Source organism: Scleropages formosus, chromosome 6 (assembly GCF_900964775.1).
Source record: "Scleropages formosus chromosome 6, fSclFor1.1, whole genome shotgun sequence".
Taxonomy (NCBI): Eukaryota; Metazoa; Chordata; class Actinopteri; order Osteoglossiformes; family Osteoglossidae; genus Scleropages; species Scleropages formosus.
The window spans coordinates 19,742,031-19,763,254 of NC_041811.1; the positions used below are offsets into that span (position 1 = coordinate 19,742,031).

General features: G+C 46.1%; 1 protein-coding gene across 1 annotated transcript; it reads left to right on the top strand.

Moving 5' to 3' along the window:
- Nucleotides 1-3,398: 3,398 nt before the first annotated feature.
- On the top strand, nt 3,399-19,241 carry LOC108925067 (sorting nexin-18-like). The gene is made up of 2 exons (XM_029252824.1): nt 3,399-5,062; nt 17,136-19,241. Exons 1-2 carry the CDS (start codon nt 3,544-3,546, stop codon nt 17,387-17,389), a joined length of 1,773 nt encoding a protein of 590 aa, XP_029108657.1. The 5' UTR covers nt 3,399-3,543; the 3' UTR covers nt 17,390-19,241.
- The last annotated feature ends 1,983 nt before the right edge of the window (nt 19,242-21,224 follow it).

Sequence of the window (21,224 nt, forward strand, 5' to 3'; positions counted from 1 at the left end):
AAGCACATGGGATATAAATAAATAAAGAAAGTCAAGCAGCTCGAGTCTGGATAATGTACTGTTTTTGAGAGTGTTGTCATTGTAGTATTTATATAGAGGGACTGGACTCGGTTAACACATCTAAATATTTACAGCACAGCTTGGTAGGTGATGCATCAAGCCTGACGGATAATTGTCCTCGCAGGAGTTCTGCTCTTAAATATTTAATTTGTCACTGTGGGGATTTACACTGGGGTTGTCTGGTGGTCTCCATAAAGCTCTGTACCAGTCACTGAAAAATCAGGGATCATCTTTCTCCTGCCATTGTATAATTTTAAAGCCACTTTTCTGGATGGCAAGTGACAAAGTCAGAGGGTCACCTAAAACCTGCATTAAAGATAATTAATAAATCCACTTGTGCTGAAATCAATTATCTTTTGTGATGACTTCCAGACTAATAAAGTGCAGTGGATAAATATTATTTTTTAAGTTAAAATCTCTGCAGCACAACAAGGAATTTGGTATAGTGTCTGGAAAACATTTAATATGTATATGAAACTGAAACATTTTCTATAGTTTTAATATAGTTTGCCAAGTTTTAATATACCAAGTAATTATAGACACCTGAGATGTACATGGACGGGACCCGCTACTAGTTGCACGTACAGTAAAGTCTTACTGCAACCCCTCATTTAGCGGTGACACAATTAGTCAATGCTATGAATAACCGCTAGATGGCGGTATTTGTCAGATCTTGCAATTTTATGCTCATTTATCGCTCTGTACGCACGTTGGTAAAAAATTTCTCATTTATTACAACTCAGTCTGCGGTTGAGTGTCTTACGTTACAGTTTGGAAATTGACATTCTGTTTATTACTTGCAAGAGGGGTGCGGTGGCGCAGTGGGTTGGACCACAGTCCTGCTCTCTAGTCGGTCTGGGGTTTGAGTCCTGCTTGGGGTGCCTTGCGATGGACTGGCATCCCGTCCTGGGTGTGTCCCCTCCCCCTCCGGCCTTACGCCCTGTGTTGCTGGGTTAGGCTCCGTGACCCCGTATAGGACAAGCGGTTCTGAAAATGTGTGTGTGTTTATTACTTATTACATAAAATCCGATTTGACAAAATTAGGCCTTTGGAATCAGTGTTTTTGTCTAATATTTGGAACTTGTGTGATTATTGTTCACCCTGCCTTTTATTTTAAAGTTTCATGAAGCCGCTCTTTCAGAAAATACTTTTTTATCACGGAATCTCTCTTGTGTAGTTCTCTGCCTGGTTTTGATCCCCATTAAACTTGCGAAAGCAACAGGAGCCCCTGTCGGTGTGTCAGTGTCACGCAATTGATTGCAATGCATTGACATGATGCTTTAAGAAAGGACTTGGCTTTTGGAACAAACATCTGTTCGACTGGGTTTGTCATCCAGGTGGGATCTGAAACACGGTTTACTTTACAGGTCTTAATAAGATGGTGTGACCCGCTTGAGGGCCGATGATGACTCCTGGAGGCCCAGGATGTGGAACCACTGCTTTGTGTCACCCACATTCATCTGGCAGCATCAGATGGATGGACACTTGCAGATTATGGCTGCGTGAAATTCGTTCTTTGCAAGTTTCCTGTTTTATCATTGCATTAAGGGAAAAGGTAAAGTTTTTACAGACGCAAAAGAAAACAGACTACAAATATGTTACTTCATTTAGCAGATGCTTTTCCCCAGAGCAGCATCCAATGAACACTATGTTCACGGTGGGTGGCACAACGAGTACCGCTGCTGTCTCACAGCGCCTGGGTGGTGTGAGAGGACGTGGGTTTGATCCCCTGCTCAGTGTATGTGGAGTTTGCATGTTCTCCTCATGTCTGTGTGGGTTTTCTGCAGGTGCTCTGGTTTCCTCTCACAGTCCAAAGACATGCAGTGCAGGTTCCCCCATAGTGTGTGAGTGACAGAGAGAGAGAGTGTGTTCCACTGATGTATGAATGAGTGACCCAGTGCAAGTAGTGTATCTAGCAGTGTAAGTCACCTTGGTGAATAGGGTATGGGCTGGTACAGCATGTCTTTGGATGGTGGGAGGAAACCAGAGCACCTGGAGGAATCATGCAAACTCCACACAGACCAAGCAGGGATCAAACCCATGCCCTCTTGCACCACCCAGGCACTATGCTGCCACAAGTAATAAATATTTAAACAATAATCGTAACTATTTGAACAATACTAACTTACCGTATAAAAGCCATCAAGTGGCTAGTTTTGCCAATGAAGGTATTTTCTGAGACGTTAGAGCATTTTTTTACTGGTTATCCATCTTCTGTAAACTCCTAAAAATGGAGAGTGCGATAAAACGTAACGGAACATTCTTTTTACCCCAAGCCGCTTACTTCATGTTTCTACAAATAGCGCTAGTATGTTAAGTGTCGCTCTGACACCAAGATGTATCGCAGAGCCTCGGCAGCGACATCATTTTTTTAGACGTGTTTTAAGAGCAGTTTAAAGAACTGTTGAGGGGCGGCCTGTGCTGCGCTGAGCATTAGCATTATTAGCTATTAACCCATAGATTACAGATATTATATTAGAGACTTGACTTAATGTCGGCCTGTCTCTCAAACTGGAACCGGCTCACCCAAATTGCCAAGTTTTAATAAACCAAGTAATCAGAGACGCCTGAGAAAATGTTAATACAAAATATAAACTCTGAAGGCGTGTTGTCTTCTCAGTTTTAATTCCGGTGCAGTGGCCACATTAAGGTGGAATACTAGCTTGACCTAATGTCCAACACTGGACATTACACGAAACCCTCTGCTGACTTTAACAGAAAACCAGAAAAAAGAGTGAAAAGGCACAACCGTGTGTGGTATTTTTTAATACTGAGGCAGATGTTTGAGGGGAAAAGATGTCAGAATTTCGTTAGGGAATGCGGTAAACCTTCAGTCAGGCTGTTTCAATGTGGCATATTTGCAAAGTCTCCAAAATCCTGTTCATATATATATATATATGTATATGTGTGTATGTGTGTGCAGTTGTTCGCTTTCTGAGGCGCTCGCTGCTCATACTGCCACGCAGCGGCTTTTACGTCCACATCTCCGCCTTCGTTTTTTGCCGGCTGCGGTCGACTCGTGTTGCCTGACCGATCGTCCCGCTCGACTCCGCCCTCGATTACTCAGGCTGATGACGTGCGGTCGGTGCCGCGGTCGCTCCTCAGAGCCTATGGCATCTGGAGCGAGGAGTCGCTCGCGCTCCAACTTCGCGCGCAAGGGACGGGACCGCTCCGCGCTGCTTCTGCGCTTTCTCATTCTCTCCTGACGAAAGAGCCTTTCTTGGGATAATACCGTGTTTCGCGTTTGTGTGCTTTGTCTGCAGTATCACCGGGACAACATATCGCGTCCGGAGATTAGTTGGCTTAGTTAGTGGCTGGAAAGTCTCCTCACTTCACTTCACTTGTCTTGACTTGTTGTGTGCGAGTTTTGCCGGGAGCTTCGGCGCTTCGCCCGGACGGGAGCCGCGCGTTCGTCCGCGCTCGCGCCGCCCACCCGCTCACTCACTCACTCACTCACTCACCCACCCCCGCGACCCCGCAACCATGGCGCTCCGCGCGAGGGCTCTCTACGACTTCAACTCCGAGAACCCGGGCGAGATCTCGGTGCGCGAGAACGAGATGGTGACCCTGTACTGCGAGCAGGACATCGAGGGCTGGTTGGAGGGGGTGAACAGCCGCGGGGAGAGGGGGCTCTTTCCTGCCTCCTACGTGGAGATCCTGAAGAGCCCGGCGCCGAGCTACGGCGGTGCGCCCGACGGCTACCAGGGTTCGAGGTACGCCAACGTGCCCGGCGCGCCCTACGAGCCCCCGTACAGGTCCCACGTCGCGGAGGGGAGCCTCTCTAGGGCCACCGCTGGCGGCTTCCCCGGCTTCTCGGCTCCCGTGCAGCAGCAGCATCAGCATCAGCAGCCGCCGAGTTACCAGCCCAGCCAGGGCAGCGACGACGACTGGGACGACGACTGGGACGACAGCTCCACCGTGGCGGACGACCCCGGCGGCGTGGGGGGCGCTTATCCGGACTACGACGGGAACGGCCCTGCCGCGGGGATGAACTACAGCGTGTCCACCTCCTCGATGCCCCGAGGCGGGAGCGCACCTCAGGCAAAGAGTTCGGCCACGGTGGGCAGGAACCTCAACCGTTTCTCCACCTTCGTGAAATCGGGCGGCGAGGCCTTCGTCTTGGGCGAAGCGTCCGGTTTCGTGAAGGACGGGGACAAGATCTGCGTCGTCACGGGCCAGTACGGACCCGAGTGGCAGGAGAACCCGTACCCGTTCGCGTGCTCCATCGACGACCCGACCAAGCAAACCAAATTCAAGGGCATGAAGAGCTACATGTCGTATAAACTGACGCCGAGCCACACGCAGAGCCAGGTGCACAGGAGGTACAAGCATTTCGATTGGCTCTACGCCCGCCTGGTGGAGAAGTTCCCGGTGATCTCGGTCCCTCACCTGCCCGAGAAGCAGGCCACCGGCAGGTTTGAGGAGGACTTCATCTCCAAGCGGAGGAAAGGCCTGATATGGTGGATGAACCACATGACCAGTCACCCAGTGCTGGCCCGCTGCGACGTCTTTCAGCACTTCCTCACCTGCAGCAGCACGGACGAGAAGGCTTGGAAACAAGGGAAGCGAAAGGCGGAAAAGGATGAGATGGTGGGCGCCAACTTCTTCCTCACCATCAGCACGCCTGCGGCCCCCCTAGACCTGCAGGACGTGGAGAGCAAGATCGACGGCTTCAAGACCTTCACCAAGAAGATGGACGACAGCGTGTTGCAGGTCAATGCCACCCTCAGCGAGTTTGCCCGGAAGCAGATTGCGGGGTTTAAGAAGGAGTATCAGAAGGTGGGGCAGTCCTTCAAAATCCTCAGCCAGGCCTTCGAGCTGGACCAACAGGCCTACTCTGCCGGTTTGAACCATGCAATCGCGTACACGGGTGATGCGTACGATGCCATCGGAGAGTATTTCGCTGACCAGTCAAGGCACGATGTGGATCCTATGCTGGACCTCCTGGCTCTCTACCAGGGTCACCTCGCTAACTATCCAGACATAATTCACGTGCAGAAAGGTAACGTTTTTTAACCACAGCGTGCATGTTTTCTTTTCTTCGCTCGTCTCCCATCGTCCTCCTCCTCCTTAGTTCATTCCGCACAGAGCCACGTGTGTCTGCGGGGTCACCCACTATGAGACCGTTGCGGTGTGTTTGGTTTTTTTTTTTTCTGGTCCGTTGCGTAACGGCGAATGACGCTCAAGTGACAGGTAAGTAGGTAGCGTATTAGAGCTGCCCTCTGCTCCTCGGTCCCAGGGCCAGATTCCACCTCCTGCTGTAGTACCCTTGAGCATGGTACTTACCCTAAATTTGCTCCAGTAAAATTACCCAGCTGCATAAATGGGTAAATAACTAAGTTTGTACGTTGTAAGTCTTTCTTTGGAGGAAAGCGTCCGCTAGATATGTAATTGCTAGAGTAAAAACTACCCGGCTGCAGAAATGTTACGTTGTAAGTCGCTTTTGAGGAAGGCATCAATAAAATAAATGTAAATATTTCAGTTGTTACGCGTGGCCGTTAGAACTTCTATTAATGTTAAATCTTCGCGAATCTCTTGACTGTGTCACAGTTACATTGTCTGTTAACAAAAAGAATATTGCTGGTTGAAACATCAAAATGCTGCAGCTGCGGTATCGTGCGGCTCACCCCACGGCAAGCGTCAGGTTCGTCGTGTAGATCGGTTAGCTGTGCTTCCATCGCAGCTATTAAACCTCGTCGCTGGTGTTTTCGGTAACTTTTTGCCATGTGTTGGGGAGCAGTTAAGGTCAGGGCCGAAACAAACCGTGACTCACAGCCGAATTGTTCAGAGTACATGAAATCAGGGTGGGGACTGCAGTGTTAAACGTCTGTGGTTTGGTGAATAGAGAGACGCTGTGAAACGACAGTAACATCCCGGCGAGGCGTTTGTGTCGTACGCCGTGCCGCAATAGTTACAGTAGGCAGACTGTTGAACAGCTGGGCTTCAGCTGGCATTTTGGGTAACTTTTGCTGCGTTTGTCAATAAGTTGTCGTCAAACGCAGCAAAAGTTGCGCAAAATGCGTATAAAATGCACATTAGTGTTCTGAACGACCGTTTTTATTTAGTCATTTTTCTGCAAGTGGAATGACAGGCATGACAAGTGTTTCCAGCATTAAGAGGTGTTGTTTTTTTTTTTCTTTCCTTCCCCTGGCTGTGGAAAAGTTACAAAGAACAAAAGCGACACGATGTTGGCACAGTGGGCGTTTTTCTGTGCCAAGTGCTCGGTGGGCCGACTGCAAGCCTCGGTGTGCAGCTCCTCTCCACCTGCATCGATATTGGTGTTGATGTTAGTCTTATCGTCACGTTGTATTGCGAGCCAACGTTTTGTTTATACAGCTGAATCAACCGGGTTCAGGAAGCGAAGCAGTGTCCCCTGCTGCGACACCTTGTGACCTGCTGCCCTACACTTATGCTCCTTTACTGTATTACATTTATTCACCTAGCTGATGCGTTTCTCCTAAGGTTACAGTTATTACAAGCAAACAATTACTTACCCATTTACACATCTGGATAATTTACTGGGGTAATTTAGGGTACTACAGCTAGAGGTGGGGATCAAACCTGCAACCTTTGGACCCAAAGACAGTAGCGCTCACCACTACACTACCAGCTGTCCCCCTGGTGCATCGCTCCTTAAAAGGTGTCCGACTCGCAGTAATATCCTGAATTTCATTTCAAACGCTGATAAATAGGCACAAGTAACCGCGGATTTGACTTAATATGCGCAATTAAGTGGTTAGAATTAGATCAGTGTAGTCCTTCCATAGCCTAAAGCTCCTGCTGCTCCTTCAGCTGCCTTCTTTCCAGGATGATGCTGCATATGAAACAGAAATATGCTCATTTGCTGTTGCTTCTGCCAGTCGCTGAGGAATATAAGATAGTGCTCGCTCTGTAATTAGTGTCATTATGGATGGTTCTTTGCCTCCGCCGCTGGTGCTGTGGGGGTTTCTGGTTGTGCAGGTGATCATCGTTCAGCCGCTCGGCCTCCCCCCTGCTCCACGTGCGTCGTTGGAGTCGGGGGGTCTGCCAGGAATGTCCCTGCTGTGACTGAGCAATCACCCTCTAGTGTAACGTACCGCAAATCTGCTTTAAACGGCTCTTAAAGGGGTTCCGGCGCCGACGGAGAGTCGGCATCACCACAGCGACTGCAGAAATGAGGACTGAGCTATTGACGTACGCGTGATCTGGTGGTAGAAATAAGCAAGAGTGCAGATGGTTGTCAGGCTCAGTGAGACATGGAAGCATACACATTGCCGTTAAAGTTTCACAGCCTTTTTTAACCCCAGCTTCTAATTTTGACGTCAGACCTGGCTGGTTCTGCACGAAAGCTGGTGGAAACCAACTTTGCTCGTGGTCTGAGTTCTGATACTTTATTGGCTCTTATTTATACTCCATAGCTGTAAAAGTATACCTGTTTTTGTCCTTTTGTGTACACTTTAATATATTTATTCACTTATCTGATGCTTTTCTCTTAAGCGACTTAAAATGTTCTCCCCGTTTATTCAGCTAGCTAATTTTTACTGAAGTGATTTGAGGTTTGTGCCTTGCTCAAGGATACTACAATAGGAAGTGGTATTCGAACCTCAGTACTTTGAGTGCGAGGCAGGAACTTTAACCACATCATTACCTGGAATTTTTTTCGTTTTTTTTTTTTTTTTCTTCCCCCTTTTCCCCCCAAAATGCAATGTCTTATTTGAAAGCTGGTTTACATCAGAACTCAGTCTTCATTTCAACCATTCTGCTTTGTCGGGTTGTATGAATTTACTTCCGTTGCGTTCATATTTTTACACATGTTGTTTACTGACTGAGAATTATTTATTTATGTTGAGTCCAGATGATTTTGCGATACATCTGCATTCAGATGCACAGTGTGTTGGAATGGTAGCTGGAGATGCTGTCTTTTAGTCCTAGGTGTTATAGGCTATGTCTTAAATTTTACAATGCTTATTGCTAATGTGGTCTGAAATAAGATTCTTCTACCATCGCTGAGTAACGTTTCTCTTTCATCCTGCAGAAATGGTAGTGCAATACTCTGTAACGGGCCTTTGTTTAGCAGTTTTAAATTGCTCTGGTTATGTAACCCAAGTCGTTTTTGAGATTGATCGCACTAAAATGGACTGAGTGTGAAAGCTCATCAGTAACGGCCCTAAAGTTGCCTGTGAGCGAATTATGGCTCTTTCAGAGGAACAGTGTAATTTAGACAGAGAGTAAGTAAATGGTGACCTTTTAAGACTTTTACATTTGTATGTCCTATAATGAAAGTGTCGGTCCTGAGCTGCAGAAGGAGGTGTAAAGTGTATTTCGATTCAACTTTGTTTTCCCCATTCTAGTTAAAGAATCTTCTGGCATCTTTAAGAGAACATTTTTTCTGCCCAATCTCAAGATGTGACATCCACTAAAGAGGTTTAATCCTGAAGGACTCTACCTGTGCAGGGATTAGGGGGGTAGGGATTAATACTCTGTTTTGTTGTAGCTCTGTGTTATGGGATCAGGAAGATAATTTCATTGTGTTGCTTTTCAGCTTCAGAACTAACTAAACCATGCACCCATATGGCTTTTCAGGTCTGTCTGCGAAGCTCTCAGCACCGTATTGGGTTACGCGGACGTGGAGTGTCAGCTTTTCCAATCCGGTTACCGCGCTCTTATTCTGTGTTGCAAGGACAGACAAGGGATGAAACTGGTCAAGTATATGGTAGAGTCCGTCTTGTCCCAAATGTCCCTTTCCTGCCCAGTAAAAACGAGGGTTGGCACGCAGGTGTGTCATGACTTCTGTTTTGTCGGTGGGATAAAGGATTTAGTTGTAATTTCTGAGACTTCCTTTCCAGGAGACTTATCGACTGCGAGGGGAGGGAGAATTTTGATGATAGCAGTCGTATACTGTACTGGGGAGTCTACTGCATCTGACAGGGCTTTTCTGGTTCGTTCTTTTCTTTCCTGAGCCTGTGCACCCGTTTCCTCTTTTAGAGGACGAAGTTAGTTTAACAGGTCCCCCCCGTTCCCCAACAGCAGCAACACTGGGTGACCAACATTAAAACTGAGACAGACATACACATACTTAAGAGGGACAAAAACTGCTGTGTTAAGGAAATGTGTTCAGCTACTATTGTCCGTGAAGTCCTGCTATCGAAAGAGGGGTACAGAATTTATATAGATTATTATGCATCTTGAATTCAGATTTTTCTGTCAGTTTAGTTGCGAATAAAACCAGAAAGTCCCCTCTCTGCAGCCTTACACCTGGTCCAGCATATCGTTATGTATATTTAAACATGTGTCTGTGTGTAAGTAAACTTCATGTATGTACGTATGTTCAGTCCCTAAAAGGGCAGTGGTTAATCAAAGATTCGTTTGTAGAAATCACATCTATTTCCTCTACAACCTCTTGACTGTGCTTTCTCCTACTGCAGTACCTGTTCTGATGGGGCTGTCTTGTCATGCTGTAGGTAAAGAAATGGAGGAATCTCATGTGAGAAATGTTTTCTGCGTTCCTACTTATTGGCACTTTGAATGGTTGCTAACTGTGCCATTGTTCTCATCCATTATATCATTGTTTAAGTTGACGCTGTCACCCTGGACAAAAGGCATCAGCTAAATAAAGAATAATAATACGCGTGAAAATAAAGGCTTGTAACCAAGCCTCTTGAGAAGAAGGCCTAGGTCTGTAGACGGACATATTATTGCAGGGTACACTTGTGTAGATCTTCAGATTTCGCCGTTACAGTGTTTGTTCTTGGGGTTGAAACCCGCAGCCCAGTGGTAACAGGTAAATGTATTTTCCAGTACATCAAACTTCTGTCCCATCAGATGCGAAGTACAGTCCATCCGTGGCTGAAGTAATGTGCTTTACAGTGTCACTTTGTCTCCGTGTGGCAGGCATCTAAACTTTTAATACCGGATTATCTTCAGAGGTGGATCACTGCAGTTCCTTTCAACTGCTGCCTGGTAACTGCGCTTCCTGACTGGGTCTGGTATCGCCTTCTGTTGCGGAGCGGTGTCCAGAGCCATGGGTGTGTGGCAAGAGGCCGCTGCGGTAATCGCTCGGATTGAGCTCCGAGCTTTTTCCCCGTCACGCTGCCCTGTGTCACTAAGAGAAGCCGAGGAAATGGTGCGAAGTGCGCCGGGCCGCTGCCGTTCACAGCTGTTGAAAGGGACTGCCTTTCGGGAGCCACGTTTCCTGCTTAGATTTAGTGGCTGAATGAATAGGGGTGGTCACATGCACATCCTCTTCATCAGGTGCTTGGCAGAGAAGCACATGTTTTTATGACTGACTGGCTTTGTGTGCCTCTTTTATTGTCTGGTTTGCTATCGATCCAGTTTTTTTCCTCCTCTCCTCGAATCTGTGTTTTGTCGTCCTCCGCACGGGGTTGGGAGGGCCCTTTGCCGTGGGTCAGGACCATTCCCAACCCATCAGATTCACCAAACTAAAATAAACACAACGGCAACCAACTCTTTGCTGTCTGGTTGGTACGACGCTTCACAAGCTGCACTTTTACCCACTGAAGTAGGAAACGCAGAAATCAGTGTGTGTGCACTCCTGCTGCAGCTCATGTGTCTCAACTGCGAGCACTTACAATAAACACCCATACCATGCAGACTGTTGCCACAAATGTAGCTTAATATTTTGGGTGCTCCTTTATCACATGTGTTTTCCTTGGTGTTTATGGAATAAAGAAGCTGCCATGTCTCACCTTAAATTGCGGTGCTTGAGAGGAGATGAAGTTGGATTTGAATGATAAGCCAAAAAAAAAAAAAAAAGGGGGCAGTTATAGAGACCAGGAGCCAGACCAATGATTGTTGACCCTGGTGAATGAAACCATTAAATTTTTCTTGGCTTGGCTTTAGGGGGTGCGGTGGCGCAGCGGGTTTGGCCAGTTCCTGCTTTCTGGTGGGTCTGCGGTTTGAGTCCTGCTTGGGGTGCCTTGTGATGGACTGGCGTCTCGTCCTGGGTGTGTCCCCTCCCCTCCAGCCTTACGCCCTGTGTTGCCGGGTTAGGCTCCGGTTCGCCGCGACCCCGCTTAGGACAAGCGGCTTCAGACTCTGTGTGTGTGTGTGTGTGTGGGGGGGGCTTGGCTTTTCTGCTTGCAGACTAGCAGGAAATACACTTGTCAAAGCAGTCTCTGACTTTCAAAGCAACGGTTTGTCGCACTGTTCAGAAAACCTTTTCATATCTTACGGAGGCAACGTGTATTTGTTTTGATCTTGAGTTCTGAGAATAAGAACATATATGTCATTGCGAGGTGTTTGTAGAATTGGCAAAGATCTGTAGAGAAAGTGCGAACTCCTTGTGACTAATCTGCGTGTGTACTTAGCCTACAGACTTACGCCCGGCTGTCTTTTTCGCTGAAAACGTGTCGGGTTTGGTGTAATAATAGAAGCATTCATATTAACTTGCTGAGAGTGAAGGCGAAACACTCTGATGAAGAATTAGTACAAGTTAAAATGCAGGCCATGGCCAGAGCTGCACTTCGCGAGGAGCGCCACTCCTGCCCAGTGTGGTATTTTTCCTGACCATGAAAACAGACACTGTGTGTGTGTGCGCGCGCGCGCGCGCGCGCGCGTTCTGTCTCCCTGAATTCATCTTGCGCTTCGCTTTGGAGCCCGGGGGCTGAATGACCTTGTGTCCCTCCATCCGGGCCTTTACATCTGAATTCTCGACCCAGCACACTGCCTCACTCACGTTGGCCTTTATTAGGGGGAGGCTGTGGCCTTAAGACGTGTCAAGCGGTACTTCGCCGCCTCCCACCGCTCGCCACAAAGGGCCGAATGTGGGCGCGCTCTCTTCTAGTTTAGGAGCCAGCCTGCCGCTTGCATAACCTCAGTGATGTTTTGCATTTTTTTCCCCCCCCTGATTTTTTGTGTAGCCCTCTGTGCCACCGCTGCTCGATTCTGAGTGCGTTTATTCCACGGTAAAGCTACGTCGTAAACTCAGCAGGCCGCTGTTTAACGTGCCACTTCTGATGAATACCCAGGGTCGGTACTGAGTCTGCTTTATGTGGCTTCTTTGTTTTAGTTTGGTCTTCAACATGCAGACGTAGCAGGAGAAACACTTCTGGAGGTCTGTCATCTTGAAGGATCATCAGAGAGTGATCGGTCCTGGTGAAGCGCGCAAGGCTTCCTCTGACTCGCGGTGTTTCCCGGCACAGGGTCGACACGAATCTGAACACCGGGATTGCGGCAACTGCGTAAAAGTGGCTTTCAGTCCTAACTGTGGCCTTGAATGCATCTGAGGCCTTAACAAGGTTTTCCTGGCAGAGCTGGAGGCCGGGGTCCCACAGCCCCCGTTCTCCTCTTCCTTCCCTGTCCTTTTCACCTTGGGAGTTGGGTCATTTTTGCGCTTTTGGAACTCCGATGCTTCTGCTTACTGTGAACACTGTGACCCGTTCTTGATGGTAACTTAAGGCGGGGGGGGGGGGACAAATTCTCCAAGTATGACACACAAGAAGTTTGTTTCTAAAAATACCTGAACGTTGTAGAAGGTTGAAAATTGTCTGCACTTAACCACAAAGTTTCAGTTCTGTGCTGCTGGAAAGGAAGCTGAAGCCCAGCAGACTAAGAACCCCAGTTAGGGCACCGAGTCTAGGCCCACTTCTTTCCCACTCCCTCTCCCCCTTTATAGTTGTATGCTGGTTGGTTTTTCTGTTTCCCGTTTCCGTCGTCTTATTCATCATGTTTTACCCACTAAATTTGCTCCACCCGCCAAACGTACGTGTATTTCTGTGAAATTGTTAGCAGATAACGTGAATCCTACGCCCTTCGTACAGAAGCAATCTAGGTTTCTTGTCTTGCTCAAGAACATACAGTGCTGTATCTGTTTATTTGAACTTTGAACTGTCTGCTCATTAGTTACTCAGCAATGAAAAGTAGTCTAACTCCTGAACGTGACATGAGTAGTGAAGCATGTTTTGCTGCTACACCACCTCCCCGCATCCCTAACTTCTTGTCTCGACCTATTAATGGTGACATGGACAAGAACTGTTACCGTTTATGTAAACTCCAGTATGATCATTATTTATTATGCATGTTGTTTATTTTATCATTAAAGGTACAGCAGCTCTGTTTTGTCTGCGTTCGTTGACTCCATTCCCCACACGAGTGTTTGTGTCGCAGGAGTGCCTCCGTAAACGTGCCTTTCCTTGTTACGGTGACGCCAAGACGGATCTTTCCCTTTGAGTGGAAAGTCCTCACTGGGTGTTGCCTTGTGACAGTATCGGAAGATGTGTTGCAACTGTTGTTTCGGTAATTGCGTCAATATCTCATACACTTAGTCAGTTCTGGCCAGACTGATCCAATATCGATTTATTCGCCAAGGTGATTTACACTGCTAGATACACTACTTACATGGGTCACTCATCCATACATCAGTGGAACACGCTCTCTCTGTCACTCACTGTAAAGCCGTATTCATTTTTTTCGCTATCACTCACACTGTCACTCATCATTGGCAGTAAGGTAATTTCTAATCTTTTATAGTGCTTTTTGTTCCTGAAACCATATAAATGTTAGTAATTTTTTCCCTTCCTTGAGAGTGAAGTGTGTCAGGTCTTGCACTACACTATATTGAATTAATTGCAACAAATATGCTTCTTGCCTTGCAACAAACTGGCGTCCCGTCCTGGGTGCGTTCCCTCCCCTTTCAGCCTCACGCCCTGTGTTGCCGGATTAGGCTCCGGCTCCCCGCGACCCCGCATGGGACAAGCGGTTTCAGACAATGTGTGTATGTGAAATATGCTTCTTCCAGTTTTTAGGGGTTAACTGGAAATGGTCTACTTCGTCACATGACCACTTGACATAGTTGAACTGCTGGCAGCCAAAATTAGTTAGTAATGTTCAGTCGATGGCCTTTGTTGTGACTCGTAGCTCTGCGTCAGCATGTCATGGGCTTCCTCATCGGCAGTTTTACGAGATGCACAAGATGGAGAGCATCAAGAACCCCATTACTGAACTTAAATTCCAGAAGGTTACTGGATCAGGTTCCCAGGAAGGGTCCCTGTGGCTGTACCCCATGCGTAACTGAATCAACCAGGTAGATAAGAAGGGTCGTGAGAGTGTAAGCTGTGACATCGCTGCTCTGGCAAATACATGCATTGGCTAAGTGGTGGAACGAGATGCGTTGCATATTGTACAACTGGCCCACCTCCTCGCCTCTGCCACAGTGAGGCGAGACCCACATGTGACTTTGCAGAAGCCTGAGGCATGTGGGGCAAATGCAGGGGAGGAGACTCGGCCCCCAGACATACAGCTCAGCATCGCAGGGCGAGGGCTGGGAACAGGAACAGAAACACAAATGTCTCTTCGGAGGAATGTAGCCCTGTGCCCCATCACCGACATCTCCTTCATACATCAGACAATTTGCATGTGTCATTGCTCAAAAAAAAAAAAAAAAAAGAAAAGAAAACGGCTTCACGTGTCCCACACAGGCCGAGGCAATCCAAATCTTTCGTAACTATGGTAACTTGATCACTACTATGCTTTTCAGCTGCAGAGGGTACATTGGGTACCGAATATTCGGTATGTCGCGTTTTGCATGCCCCGCACCCATAATGTTACCTGCTGAAGGTAACAGGCTCATGCTTGGGCTGCTAAAACAAAAGCAATGGAGCAATTGAGCCTGTAATTGTAACTCATGGCTTTCATTTTCCTCGTGGCTTGGAAATCGTCTATGCAGACATGAATAAACAGTGTGGTTGCCAAGGATGCTCGCCTCGGTTGCAAAGCACAAGAATGTCTTTATGTTGGTTGGCCTTTCACTTGTTGCAAATGTTCACTTTTTTCTGTCTTTCATAGCAAAGGAATCTAAAGCAGAAAATGAAAGAAAGAATGAATGACTGACTGACTCGGTCTGAAATTACAGTGAATGTTTTTAAATGGGGAAAACCTTGAAAAGAGAATGTTAGGAAGAAAAGATGCTGTGTCATTACCACTTATTTTTTTTATTTCCTTTCTTGGCTCTCCCTCCTTTGTACTCTTCTGGTTCTCGGGTAAAGTTTCAGCTAAACAATGGAATCAGCTTTAAAAAGAGATAGAGATCAAAGTATTAATTTCCACTGAGTTGTCGGTGCTTTAAAAGTGTGTGTGTGTGTGTGTGTGTGTGTGTGTGTGTGTGTCGGCCCCTGCTGTTTCAATGGACAAGTCAGAACTTGTTACCAGAGAAAGTTTGGAAGTTCATACCTCAAACTTGAACGTTATTCTGGTTCCCTGAAATGGACTTTGTTGTGTTGTTTCAATGTTCAGTAATGTTCAGACTCTCATTTAGGTGGTAAGAAGAATCATATTAAAGACACAGCATGGCTACCCTGGGACATGTTATTAATGATCGATCCATTAAACACTTCTTCAGGAGCTCACTTTGATTCAGAGCTTTTCCCAGAAGACACGCGGCTTCCTTGGATGGAACAGCGAATTGATCCCGGTTACTTTACCAGTTTGTCTGAACGGCACTTGAAGCGTGGAAGCATGGGAGGAAAGGCACGCGAAACGGGCAGAGTGCCGGAGATGTGCAGTTGAGACCCTTACATATAGAGGTAGTCAAGTGTGTGTGTGTATATATACACCTGCTCAAGGGAAGTGGGTTTGCGACAGAGGGTCCCCTCAGCCATACAAGGCGGCAGTGTAATCGCGGTTAGTGGTTCACCTGTTGAGAAATGCTGTGGTTTTGCGCTCTAAGCTGGAAAGGGCTTTGGAATCCACAACAGGATGTTTTTCCTCTGATCACTTGTGTGATAAGTCAGCTGACAACCATTCACGTGCTGCAGATTTTTTTTTCTTGACTTTTTTTTTTTTTTGTGATTGATAAAGTGAGTTTTGTTTGGTCTTTTGTGGTTTCTCTTCATTGTCTGCATCTATTTCCTGGGCTGCGGCAGGATGAGGACTCTCTTACCGCGAGCTCCTCGACTCAAACCCCCGTGGCCGCTCGCACCACTGCTGCCATTGCGTGCATCTTCGCGGAGTCCAAGACGAAGTCACGCGGCCTAAAGCAGCTGTTCGAAGATTTTGTTTATTTCCTGTGAGCTCAAAAGGATGGACGTTTTTGATTAATGGGAAACTTCCTCTACTGATGTGAAAGAGCGTTGTTGTCGTCTTCTGGGTGATGTGTTCAGCTACGGACAGCATCGCCAACGCCACAATCCTCTCATTGAAACATTTTGACATTTTGAAAAAAATGAATACAGATTTAGTTCTTGTCTACAAACAATTTGAGACAAATTCCACATAGTTTGATATTACTGATGACATTCTATCTGGAAATAGATTCAGAAACAGTTCAGAAGTAAAAATGTTTGTTTTCTTTCTGCGCCCATAAGGCCATTTAAGGGGCTTTCTCACTGAAACCGAAAAAAGGCAAATGCCATTCCGAACATTGGGCTTGCGTACTTAGACTCTGCAGTGGACAGACGCACGAGATGACAAATGAGAGTCTGCAGTGAAATATGAAGGAACAGGAGCACACTGCTTTGCCCGGCAACCTTTACAAATGGTTACATTTAAATTATATTTACATTTATTTATTTAGCAGATGCTTTTCCCCAAAGCGACTTCCAATGAGCTCTGTGTAGTGTTATCAACGCTACAACAGGCAAAAGGCACCGGGAGTTCATGGAGTCTTGCAGTTCTGTTTGTCACTTCTATTGCTTCTTTTATTTGGATGTCATTTACTTAACTGTTTAACATATTTGACGAAATCTATATTGCCATCAAAGCCTTATTGATATTGTAGGTATTTAAATCCATGTAGATCATAGTTGCATTTGGTTTCCCTTCTGGGTGTTTTGTTTTGGTATAACAGCATTTTATTTATAAATAAAGCCTTTCATTTATAAATAAGTGTAAATGTACTTGTATCACATTGTATTGGAGTAGTGAAAGAATAAGTGCAATTTTGATGGAAAGAAACAAGTGCTGCTGCTGTTCATTTTGCTATTTAGTGAGCAGATGTTGCCAAGACCCTCCCTCGTTCAGTTACTCTAAACATGGTCTCATCCCTGAATCCTCCTGGCACAGAAGTTACTGTAAACGGATCAGTGCGGTTCAGTTTGCTTTCCCTGATTTTGCTGACCTTTGACCTTGCGTTTGGCCCACAGGTGCCCTGACCAAGGTGAAGGAGAGCCAGAAGCATGCGGAGGAGGGTAAGATGGAGCGCCCGCAGGCAGACGGTATCCGTGAGCGCTGCAACATCATCTCCTTTGCCACGCTGGCCGAGATGCAGCACTTCCACCAGATCCGCGTTCGGGACTTTCGGGCCCAAATGCAGCAATACCTACGAGAGCAGATTGGCTTCTTCCAGAAGATCACCAGCAAGCTGGAGGACGCCCTGCGGAAGTATGACAGTGCCTAGGACACCAACCGCTTCGAGTGCGAGCGCAAGCCCACCCTCGCATCGCAAAACTTGCCTCTTGCCCCCGCAGTTTGAAGACAGGTGGATATCAAGTTCACTGCTTTAGCAATACAGTTAAGAGGCAGAGTGTTCACCTTTATTAGATGCACCTGGATTTCACATGGTCACTTGTTTTACTTAAGGGTGGCAAAATAGGTTCAAATTTTGTTTTATACCTTACTCTGGAAACGCATTTCTGGGGTGATGGAGTTCATGATTTGCGAAGGCTGTCTCTGTCACGGTAAAGCTGCCGCAGGCTTAATTTACCACAGGGGTTCAGCAGCACAGGTGAAAGGGCGAGCGTATGCTGCGTTAACATAGTCAGGTGTTGAATTCAAGTGTAGCTTACATTGTGAGAGCACATTGTACCGTTGCTTATATTATCAAAATAAGTTTTAATTAGTTGACACTTATAGGCTTAACCATGATATTATTAAAGTTTTTAATGTTTTTGTCTCAAGCCTCCTGAAGATGCGTGTATGTCAGATTGGGGGATGTATATCGGTATGTTTCGCACCATTGACTGGCCTTCCAAGACTTCCTTGGATGCTCCTTTGATACTGACATGTTTTCTCCAAAACTGAAAAGAAATGTTTACAGTTCCCCAGCAGAGCAGCTGTCATCACGGTCTGTGCCTTTCAATAATGCTTAGTCAGTATCCTTTCTAACTTAAGAGATATATATTTGTTTCAAAGATCCTTTTTATGATGTTTTAATTAGATAGAAATGGAAAATGGCATCACCTTCCTGACTGCAGTAGTTTGTGGGGAAGGGGGTGTGTCTTGTTGGCTTTGAAGCTCCTCCTCCTGAAAGAGCGAAGCCCCTCCCTTCAAGACAGACCATGTGTCCATGAAAGTAGGTTAAGATCCTTCGTAGGGTTATATATCGATTTCTTCAGAACCCTATGCGGAATCATGAAGGGAAGTGATAGAACATGGAAGGGCATGAAGTATCAATATGGGAAATGTGAAGATATCACCCGTCTCTTCCCGGTAACAATTGTCAACAATGAACAGTGACAACAATCAAGGCGTCAGCTTGCAGGTAAAGAATTCTCTGACAGCCCGGGACTCTTGGCCGTTTGAAGGCCACGCTGTGGGCCATTTCTTCATCAGGCCTCATGGAATTGAGCACCTTACTTTTGAACCAGTGGAAAGGGCTGGTTATTCAGAACATTCCTTGTTTGTGTTTTAAGACTTGCGCAGTTGGACATTTATTCACTGCCCCACGCTGTGCTGCCATATAGCGCTGCACAAACAAAACCTCGTCCCTGAGGTGTGGAGACCAGTACATAATCAAAGTGAAGAAAACAAGGCTCTGCAAAAAGTTGTCAGCATTTTTACTGCTGACGTTATCAGCTGCCTCATCGGAAGGACTTTTTTTTTTTTTGTATTGACGTTAGGCAACGTTCCCTAACCTGACAGTTCAGTTATAATCGGTTTAAGTTTCACAGTTCTGCTCCGTTAACAGTGGACAGTTTGAATCAAAAAGTATCTGCTGTTTGAATGACTGCAAAATAAAAAAGTTTGAATCATTCCGATTCACTTGTTGAATGTTAGCATGAACCAAATATAGAAATGCCCGAGGAAGTCCATATGTCAAAGTGTGACCAAAGACTGGTGTAAAGCCACAAAATTGGCACCCAGGTGCTTTGTTGTGGCAACTAATCCAGGTACCTGATACTGTGTACTAATTCCTAACCCTACCATCAACTACTCATATGCACCACTAGGTGTTTTTTTTTCTCCATGTGTCCAACAGTGAGACCTCTTCTGGAACTTACATTTATTAAGTTATGTTTGCATTTATGTTGTTTAACAGGCACTTTTTTCCGGTAAGGTACAACTCGGTAAACAAAAGTGCATTTCATGACAAAGAGCTATAGATGCAGATACGCTTCTCGTCAAGGCACTTTGTCTGATGCCACCTTTTTCTGCTGGAGCACAACACTGAGTCTTTGTTGATAAGAAATACGAAGGCAATCACGACAGATGGTGTGATGCAAATGTATGTTGCTGTCAGGAGATGAGGAAAAGGGTGCGAGAGAGATGAGGTTTTGAGGCTCTTCTTGAATGTTGAAAGTCCTTCAGGTCCCTCAGGTCTGAGGGAAAGAGGGAGTCCATTGAGAACACGGAAGCTAAACCGAGAACCTGTGAACTTTCGATTCTGGACCTCTTGAGTGGGATCCGCAAGGGCCCAAGGTAGAGCAACGTAGCGCTCTTGGACTGCTCTTCCCCTGGACTGTGTTACTTGTCTGAGGCAAGTTCTCTGAAATGTGCTTTTATGCCAGAAAATCTCTCTCAGATTAATTTGAATCAAGGTTTCATTTTCTTTTATTGGCCTACTGTTAATATCACTTTAGCCCTAAAAAGAAAACTTTGACGTGAGTTAAGTTGGCTTGTGCACAAAACAAGGTAGAGCAGTACGTTGGCTGACATCTTGACAGACGTGAGGCTCTGCGCCAGGGGTCTCAAAGTAGCGACCCTCAGGCCAGTACCAGCCCGCAAAATGTTGTAATACGGCCCTCGTCAGTATATCCCGGCCCACGAGTGAACTCATTGAAAGCACAACCGCATTCAATAAAGCGCTTTGCTGTGTATGCTTTCAGTGCCCATTATTGTTCTGCTCTTAAAACTAAGCAAGGAAGCAAACCCTTCTCAACTGCACACCTTTAGGAAACTGACAGCTAGTTTCATCCAGCCCTTTCAAAGCCAAAAAAGAAAATTTGATCTTGAGCAGAGACATGTTGAAGAAAAAAGGACTATTGAGTATTTGTTGAGTATAATGAAAATGCCTCCTGCTTGATTTGCAAAGGACAGCAGTTATGAAGGAATATAACAGTAGACTTCATTATACGACGACGAATATTCTAACATGCAGAATACCATGGCAAGCGATGAGATGCGTATGTGTGGGTGCTAATTGTCTATGGGTATATATTGTTAAGAATGCTACTCAATAATGTGTCACTATGTGAAACAGAAGGGCTTAAATTGTTCTTTCCTAATAAAGTTCTATTTCCCTGGTACATCACTGGTGAGTAGAGGGACTGTTGGGCCTGACGCTGAGCTTTGAGTGTTGTGGTCGGCGCTCTGAGATTTGGAGTTGGAGAGCCGTGGTGAAGGCGTAGGTCAGCCACAGCAAGACACGTTGCACTACCCTCGGATCACGCCGGTACGTGTCTTTGTGACTCTCGGAGACGTGAAAGACTCTCACGCCACCTTTGGCGCCACAGGAAGCAGCCGCCGGGAAGGCTAGGCTGACACACATCTCTTGGCTTTGGCAGCGTGTCACGCCGGTGTCTCGTGTCTTCTGGTAAAGCGGGGAACTGCCTTTAAGGCAAATGTCAGGTATACCTAATATTCACACGCAAACAAATCTTCTTCCTTGAAATATTAGTGTAACACTTCCATTGCGAGGCAGTTAAAATTATTTTCCTTTTAAAAATGCTGTTGCACTGGGTCTCAGCAACACGAAGACTAAAACAGCAAAGTGACAGGATAAAAAGAATAAAAACTGCAAAAATATGAAAATGGGATCAACTACCAGTTTGCACAAATCCCACTATCCAAAGATGATTCATATAAATTATACCTAATAAACTTGATTTTTTTTTTTTCCCCCCTAGTAGAAAAAAAAAAATCATCCCTTAGTTGATCCATAGACTGGATTTTATTTCTTAAGTTGTGATTAAGAAGCTGCTATTTGACTTTGCTGCTAGAAATTCACCATTGGGTTTTTTTCTTTTTTTTTTTGCTGGCCCATGTTTGGTTAGCTGCTGTTTGAACTAGTGCAC

What these genes read in the sequence shown, in the direction of transcription:
- LOC108925067 (XM_029252824.1), top strand. Translation starts at nt 3,544, where the DNA reads ATGGCGCTCCGCGCGAGGGCTCTCTACGACTTCAACTCCGAGAACCCG. An exon ending in CATAATTCACGTGCAGAAAG is followed by an intron (nt 5,063 to 17,135) that starts GTAACGTTTTTT and finishes TTTGGCCCACAG; the next exon opens with GTGCCCTGACCAAGGTGAAG.